The sequence below is a fragment of the Chelon labrosus genome, assembly GCF_963514085.1.
Source record: "Chelon labrosus genome assembly, chromosome: 8".
Taxonomy (NCBI): Eukaryota; Metazoa; Chordata; class Actinopteri; order Mugiliformes; family Mugilidae; genus Chelon; species Chelon labrosus.
In genome coordinates this window covers 12,422,136-12,430,709 of record NC_140358.1, presented here as the reverse complement: position 1 = coordinate 12,430,709, position 8,574 = coordinate 12,422,136, and the positions used below count along the sequence as shown (strand labels likewise).

General features: G+C 46.5%; 1 protein-coding gene across 1 annotated transcript; it reads left to right on the top strand.

The window, feature by feature from the left end:
• On the top strand, positions 1 to 7,480 carry wfs1b (Wolfram syndrome 1b (wolframin)). The gene is made up of 10 exons (XM_084549816.1): positions 1 to 156; positions 805 to 1,182; positions 2,322 to 2,398; positions 2,574 to 2,718; positions 2,811 to 2,984; positions 3,074 to 3,154; positions 3,246 to 3,406; positions 3,599 to 3,835; positions 3,936 to 4,054; positions 4,941 to 7,480. Exons 2-10 carry the CDS (start codon positions 807 to 809, stop codon positions 6,490 to 6,492), a joined length of 2,922 nt encoding a protein of 973 aa, XP_084405942.1. The 5' UTR covers positions 1 to 156; positions 805 to 806; the 3' UTR covers positions 6,493 to 7,480.
• The last annotated feature ends 1,094 nt before the right edge of the window (positions 7,481 to 8,574 follow it).

The following is an 8,574-nucleotide window of genomic DNA, read 5'->3' as shown; positions in this document are numbered from 1 at the left end:
TGGAGTTTGACCACAGAGGAACCAGAGGACGGGCTGAGTCCACAGAAGAGAAAGGAAAGAATGACTTGGGACACCAACTAGCGAAGATCCTGAGACATTTCTGCAAGCTATTTCACTTGGAGGATTTAAAATAAACCGGTGTGTTTTGCGGTAAAGGTGAGCGGGCAACGGAAGGGACATGTTTAATGTAAATACATGTTAGCATTAGCTTCAAAACCACTGGTTATTTTTGCTAACTCCACATCCAACTATCACTATGACAGTTATATGAGGACTGTAGCGCTGAATGCTCATTCTGTTTAATTGTGTTAAGCATTTATGAGCTTTGTCTAAATGTCAACCTGTAAAGTTATTGTTATTAGACCTCTTCGTGCTGGCCAAGAGGGGGTTCCCTAAAGTGCAACAGGAGACTGTCAGTGGAAAACGATGTCACCTCCTCAATATAGCTGTCCCACTATGTCTAAAATAGACTGTAGAGTGGAGCAAGAAGGATTTTATATCACAGAAAACTTTTGAACCAGACTAGTTGTTGGTGGATGAAGATTTGACTAAAGCTTTCCTGCAAATGAGAGTGTTTACTACTAAAACACCAATGAAATTCCTTAACCTACATTATAACTGCATCATATCAGATAACAGAGATGTCATTTGTGTACATACAGTGTCTTGAAAGTAGACAAAGAGGTTATGTAAGTGATACCGTACCAAGAGAATACCATCAAACTACTTTGTTAGACAGTAACAGCTGAGTTATTGGCGATGCATTATTACTGTGTTCAGATTCTCTCGTCTCTGCGTTTTCAGCCATGGAGCGTTCCCCAGCAGGAAACTCGTCCACCCCAGAGCTCAGCCCATCGTCGCCCACCACCCTGAGGCCAGGCCCTTCCTCTCTCAGCGCGCCTGCCGCCACAGCTGCAACCTCGGACCGGCTCAAGCCAAAATTCACCATGCCGACTCCTCCAACCACTCCCACATCCTCACCCTCCGCTGCCTCCCCTCGGACTTCGCCCGGCCTCTATTCCCGCTCTTCCTCCCTTTCCACGCTGACAGCCTCACCTCCCCGCCAGCCCATCAGGAGCCATTCCCAGGTGGGCAGATCTCAACTCAACGCAGCCTCTACAGGGAATCCCCTAACTGGGACTGCAGCTGGTGGAGCGTCACCGCCTCCCACAGCTGAACCAGGTGAGAACCGAACTCTGACCTTTGACCCTGTGCAAAATATTAACTACACAAGTTTCACTTCTGCAACAATCAGTGCAGCCGACACTCCCAGTTTACCGTGCGCACGGTGGTTTCTCCATGACAACACTTACCTCAGCATGTAAAGCAGCCTCTCCTATTTTGCTGACTTGACGGCAAAAGCCCGTCTCACCCCTGTTTATTTTACTGCCCTTCCAACATGAAAGGTTCACATGATAGCAGATCTCTTATCTGCAGTGGGAATAGCACATTTTCATCTTTTAAATGCCTTCTCAGTGATATCAGAATATATAAATAAGGAGGTATTACTAGAAAGTGTGAAACCTTACACCTCTGTCACTGATCAGATCACAGTTTACATTAGATCCAAATCAGTCTTCTGAAAAATACACACACTATACCATGTGCCTCTCTATCTTAAACTGATAATTTAATCATTTTTTTAATGTAATTTAGTTGAGTGAAAGTGAAAACAGATTGCATCGCTGTGTGTTGCATCGGGAAAGCTTGCAGCTGCTGCTGACTAAACAAATAGTTATTTTAGGGCTCAGGCAGAGAGCCCTGGCACACTGAGAATTGTACCATGAATATTGACAGGCATCGGACATACGTCACAAGATCACGTTATGTACCATCAGACAGACCATCACTTCTTTTCCGGTTGTCGCTTACAAAACTTTGAGCAGTTTCCATCTACCCATCTTATCTGTCTTTTATCTTTTAAACACCCGACAAACGTGACACCACGCTTTACAGGAAGTAGACACATTTAGCTCGAGCTCTTCTGGCGAACTGGGAGTAGCAGGAGTCATCAGCTGAAAGAATATGCTAATTAACCCGAGACGAAGGTTTCAGAGCCTTATCAAGGACAAAGCTGTTCCTGGAACGATCTCGCACACGCTCATGCTCTGCAGTCACTCCTGTCCCACGCTGCCAAACTAAACTGCTTTCCATTTGCCTATTTATATTCTCCTGAACCGTGTGTTCGGAGTATTCAAACGACTATTTTAATAACCTGATTAAAGATGTCCAATTGCTTTTGTGTTTTGATTGTCATTAATTCAATGCAAAGACTCATACAATCTGCTGAACAGCATTTAATGAACTATTTTCTGTTTCAGAGGAGCCAGAGGAGGAGGTCAGTTTTGAGGATTTGGAGGAGAAAGCAAAGTCGGGCGATGCAAAAGCACAGACGAAGGTCAGTGTCAGTGAACATATTGCAAACACTTCAGTGGCCATATGGTGGAACAGATCAGCCAAGTAATGATCATTTTTATTTTACAGTGACATATTGATAGGAAGGACAGGTCATTAAGTCTCAGTAATGCTTATCTTGCTAGTCTAAGAGTGCGTGTGTGTGTGTCTGTGTCCAGATGGGCCGTTACTTCCTGGCCCTGGCGGAAGAAAGCGATGAGGAACTGAACAACTGCACAGCGGTCACTTGGCTGGTCCAGGCCGCTAAACAGGGCCGCAAGGATGCCGTCAGACTGCTGCAGCAGTGTTTAGCCTCCAGGAAAGGTACCAAAGTGTCCCACTGCTGCCCTCAACCCACAGCTATGAGTGAGGACTCGTCTCATCAGTCGACGCGTTTACTTTCTTTCGCTCTTCAGGCATCACTCTGGAGAACTTCCAGGAGGTGAAGAAGTTGTGTACAGAGACACGTTTTGAGAGGGGAGTCAGGAAGGCGGCTCTGCTCATGTACTGGAAGCTGAATCCAGACAGGAAGAAGTCAGTGGCAGTTTCTGAGATGCTGGAAAACGTTGAACACGTCCACACAGATCCAGGTACAAGAGGCGTCACAACACAACACGTGGAGAAGCACAGACAAGGTGCATATTGAATATATCCCGCACCATCTCCCCTCCATCTACAGGTAAACCGGTCTCCCCTGGTCCACTTAACAGCTCTGCCAAGAAGCAGAGGCGAGTCCTGGAGACGATGGTTAGCAGCGAGGGTACGTGTGATATGTCAATTCTTCAGGCCCAAGCTGTCCCAAATGAAAATAAATACAGTGACATAAAAGTGTCTTCTGTACTTCTTTGCAGCCAGTTCCCACGTGGGTCTGGAGGACTTCGTTGAGATGACTAAGAAGTATGCACAGGGTGTCACATCATCACCATTCATGGCTGCTGCTGGAGGCGAGGATGACGACGATGACGAGTACGCAGTAGTGAAGAACCCGGATGAACTGCCTCTGCATCAAAAGGTGGGGAACTTTTTTTGCGGCTGTCCTTCTGTCATTAGACCTCCCGTCTTGTCATTTTTACGCTGTGTTTAGCTGTGTTTTGTCAGTTGGGATCTGAATTGTCAATGAACTGATTTGGCAGCTTGAGTCTGCTTATTTCTGATCAGGACGACGTTCTGATTCTGTCCTCCTCCTTGCTTGTGGCGCCCCCAGATAATGAAGTTCCCCCTGTACGCCCTGCTGGAGATAAAAGAGCACCTCATCGACTGGGCGTCTCGAGCTGGCATGCAGTGGCTCAGCGCTCTGATCCCCACCCACCACATCAACGCGCTCATCTTCTTCTTCATCATCTCCAACCTCACTATCGAGTTCTTCGTGTTCCTCATCCCTCTGCTGGTTTTCTACCTCGCGTTCTTCTCCATGGTCATCTGCACGCTGCGTGTGTTTCAGGTCGGCGATGGGTTTCTCTAACACTCAACTTGATTTAAATGTGGAGAATAGACGTACTAATGTGAACGGAAAACAAAAAAAAAAACATCTCTCTCCACAGAACTCCAAGGCGTGGGAGAATTTCCGGGCTCTGACCGACCTGCTCGCTCACTTTGAACCTGGCCTTGATCTGGAGCAGGCTGAGACCAACTTTGGATGGACTCACCTGGAGCCTTACCTGTACGTTGATTTCTGTTTACCTTCATTCATATGTAAACATACTAATTTATACGTTCACGAGTTGAGCTGCCATTTTGGGCCTTTGCTTTTGTTCAGGTTTTACTAGTTTGACTATATTTCACTTGATCATTCCCACATAGAGTTTTTGTTGAAAAAGTCTGAAACTTAAGTAAAAATGTAAAAGAATGCAGACACCAGTCAGCCACAACATTAAAACCGCCAACCTGTGACAAACATTGATAATCTTGTTCTTCTTGCATCTGTACGGATGTTACTTTGATGTGTACCACCACACCAAGCACACCCTTCTTTACATACTGGCGCCATATGTTCCCCAGATAAGCAATTCGGCCGTCCACATGATCACCAGGCCAGGCCACCTTCTTCCACCGCTCCGTGGTTCAGTTCTGATGCACATGTGTCCATTGTAGGAGCTTTCTGCAGTGGACGGGGTCGGCGTGGACACCCTGACCTGTCTGTGGCTACTCTGCCCCATACGAAACAAACTGGGTTGCACTGTGTGTGTTCAGACACATTTCTATTAGAACCAGCATTAACTTTTTCACTAAGTGAAGCTACAGTACAGTCAGATGTGATCATCTTACACCTGCAGACCAGGAACACCCCACAAGAGTTGCAGTTTTAGAGATGCCCTAACCAGTCAGAGCTACAACGGTTGTCAAAATCCCTCAAATCCTTCCACTTGACCCATTTCCTCCTTCTAACATGAACTTTGAGACAAAATCTTCAACTTTGTCCCTGTTATATGGGATAATTCATGTTATCGGTTGGTCATAATGTTGTGGTTCATTGGTGTATATTGCTTAAAAATAATTACTAATATAGTAATAATAAGATAAGAACATCCTGCCTCTTGTTTTCTCAGGTACTTCCTGTTCTCTGTGGTCTTTGTGGTTTTCTCCTTCCCCGTTGCTGATAAATCCTGGATCCCCTGCTCGGAGCTGGCTGCCGTCGCCCTCTTCTTCACCATCACTGCCTTCCTCAGCCTTCATGCCTCTGCTCAGCTCTTTGCTCGTAAAGCCCTCCTCACGGAGGTCCTCTCTGGAGCGTGCTCGCTCACTCACTTCCTGCCGGACTCCCTCGGGTTCCTGAAGATCTTCGGGATGACGTTCTTGACGGTGCCTATTGGAGACGTCGTGGTGTTAAATCTGGGGATGCCGTGGCTGCTGTACGGACATCTTTTCTATCTCCTCTTCCGCATGGCTCAGCTGAGAGGCTTCAAAGGCACCTACCTGTGTCTCGTCCCCTACTTGGTTTGCTTCACCTGGTGTGAGCTGTGTTTGGTGTTCCTCAATAACGCCACAACAATAGGACTCATTCGCACCTGTGTGGGCTACTTCCTCTTCCTGTTCGCCCTTCCCGTAATCTCTCTGGGCATGGCTGCAATGCTCATCATCCAGCTCCTGCAGTGGTTTCTCACCCTGGAGCTGACCAAGATGGTGGTCACACTGACTATTTGCTTTGTGCCGGTAGTGTTGCGGCTTTGGACTCGCTTCAGCCTCAACCCCATCACTGTTTTCCGGTCCTTATCCCGGAGCAGCATTGTTAAGCTCATCCTGGTGTGGCTCAGTGCGGTGGTGCTCTTTTGCTGGATGTACGTCTACAGATCGGAAGGCATGAAGGTGTACAACTCCACCCTGACCTGGCCCGAGTACAGCAACCTCTGCGGCCCGCTGGCCTGGAAAGAGTCCAACATGGCCCAAACCCAGATCCTCTGCTCTCACCTCGAAGGTCACCGCGTCACCTGGACGGGGCGCTTCAAATACGTCCGCGTGACCGACATCGAGAACGGGCCGCAGTCGGTGATCAACCTGCTGCCCGTGTTTCTGGGGAACTGGATGCGGTGCCTGTACGGGGAGCCGTATCCTCTGTGCGACGAGGCGAAAAACGCCACAGCCGCCGACCCTCAGCCTCTGCCTGCCCCGGCTCCCCCCCCAGAAGACCCCCTCTGTAAACTAAGAAAGCTGGCCAAGAACGAATGCCACGTGAAACGCTTCGACCGGTACAAGTTTGAAGTCACAATGGGGATGCCGCTGGAGAGGAAGACGAAGAACGGGACAATCGTAGAGGACGAAGACGCCACTAAGGACATAGTTCTGAGGGCCAGCAATGAGTTCAAGTCTGTGCTTTTGCACTTAAACACCGGCAGCCTGGTGGAGTTCAGTACCATCCTGGAGGGCCGTTTAGGCTCCAAGTGGCCCGTGTTCGAGCTGAAAGCCATTCACTGCCTGTCGTGCGGCAACGCCCGCGCCCCCAGCCGCAGGCAGTACAAGATCGAGCACGACTGGAGGCGCACGGCTCAGAACGCGCTGCAGTTCGGCTTTGACTTCTTCTTCAACCCCTTCCTGACCGCTCAGCTGGAGCCACCCTCGGACGCTGAGGCCGAGACAGAGACCGCGCTAACGGAGGCGGGGTAGAGGGAACAAAAGACGCGTGATTAGGATTTTATCTCCAGCTTCGTGATTGTTCAACACTGATCTTAAGAGAATCTAACTGCGATATATTGGCGAGTTATTTACTGTAGAAGAGCGAACAGATCCTCGGCATCTGTACTGAGAGAGTGTGCGTTTGCATCCTTATAGCTTTTGAGCCAAAATGTTTGATAGAACATGTAAGAAAAATTAATATAAAGGGGAGAAACACAAACCAATGAGGCTTTAAGGTACCATACTGCCCAACTCTACTTTAGGAGAAACCTCCTCAGCTGTGGTTCTTACAAACATTTCATCCAGATTAAGGTGCTTGTGTGCTCACCATAGTGAGTCTGTTAATAATGAAGTCACTTTGATTTATTTCCGTTTGCTGTACAACACTATTACTGCTGCACACGTCATTTAATGTGCGCTGATCGGTGTAACGTCATGTTTTGTGGCCAAAATCCGTCAGTATTGACCGTTTCATTGTACTCTGCCTACAATTATAGAAGGAAAAGTTGTGTATTTACTTTTTACAACTTTATAATAATTTAACGTTATACAGTACACTGATCAGGCTTAGCATTATGACCAGGCCAAGGCCCATGTCCATTCTCTGATGAGTCACAACTGTTTTGGAGGCACAAGGGGAGACCTACACAATACTAGGCAGGCGGTCATAATGTTATGCCTGATATATGTCCAGTTAGCCATTTTAAAGTGGTTTCAAGTGCCTTATGGAAGTGCAGAAATAATTTGGGAGGCGACAGACTAAATCATGTCTCTGTTATCAGAGCGTCTATTTATTACAGAGGAGTTAACCGAGTTTCTTTCTGTCCTCATGTCTTTCTCCTCCTTCTCTAGCTGCTCCCGTTTTGTCTCCATCTCTGCCGTGCAGGGATTTAATATATTGAACTGTCCTAGGGCGATGGTGTGTTTTAAGTTAGGATACCACTACTGTTTTCTTGACTGTGACCCATAAATATGATGAAACATTTGCTTCTTACTGTTTTTATTTATTTTTTTACATGATTTTCATCGCATTCATTTTAAACACAGATTCTGAAGGCGGCCCGTAGTCGTGCATCTGAAGGTATTTAAGCAGGAAAAATACGTTTGTGATAATAAACTGAATACTGATGAGTATTACATATTCTACTGAGCAGCTTCAGGTTCAGGCTGATGGCGCTGAGCTTGCTGCCTCATTGTCGTGACTTATAGCGACGCTTGAACAAAACAGAGCTGCAGTAAATGGTGTCAGATAACGCCTGAGCATAAAACTTTGATTTATGTTGGAAAGATTACTAAAAAAGACAAGAATAGTACGAAATGAATTGACCTTTGTAAGAGAAGGGAAGAAGAAATGCATACCTCAACAAGATGTCATTCATCCAGATGATGGCGTAGCCAAAAAAGACGCCGCAATCTCAAAGACAAATGGACCTGAGTTATTCTGAAGATATTTCACTCATCTAAAGGCTTCTTCAATTGTAACTGACTATTTGGGTGGCGCACAACTGGAACTCACACGATGAGGGAAGAGGTTCTCACCTGTTATTGGAGGATTGTTCAGATTGATCTGGGTTGTGTCCAGATTTTTCACTACGAGTGGTTTTCTAATGATCCATCGCTCCAGAGTCGAGGTGTAATTGAGGGTGAAACCTTTTGGGTACAGGGGTTGATGTCATAGTTAACCTCCCTTGTTCAGAGAGGATTTTTCCAATTTTGCATAGATGGATTTTTCCAGTCCTCTTGCAACCCATCTGGCAACACTGTGGACATTGTTGTCTACAAAATAGTGGCTTCCATATGGGGGCAAGTCAGGAAAGGTTTAGTAACAGTGGCGATGGTTTATTCAAGAATCCATTTATGTCCAGATGTAGTAAGTGTGTAGTGACGCTAGGTGGAGCCTCTTGCTCCTGTAGACCGATTTTATCTGAGGCAATAAAGGATGCATATTACCATAATGGCTTACCATTACCAGCTGCAGTTTATAATTAGACTGCAATAAAAATCACAACTGTACGCTCCTTGGATGCAATTTCGTTGAAATCTTTATTCAGAAAAAAAACATATTAACATTAT

What these genes read in the sequence shown, in the direction of transcription:
- wfs1b (XM_084549816.1), top strand. Translation starts at nt 807, where the DNA reads ATGGAGCGTTCCCCAGCAGGAAACTCGTCCACCCCAGAGCTCAGCCCA. An exon ending in GACGATGGTTAGCAGCGAGG is followed by an intron (nt 3,155 to 3,245) that starts GTACGTGTGATA and finishes ACTTCTTTGCAG; the next exon opens with CCAGTTCCCACGTGGGTCTG. An exon ending in AACTGCCTCTGCATCAAAAG is followed by an intron (nt 3,407 to 3,598) that starts GTGGGGAACTTT and finishes TGGCGCCCCCAG; the next exon opens with ATAATGAAGTTCCCCCTGTA.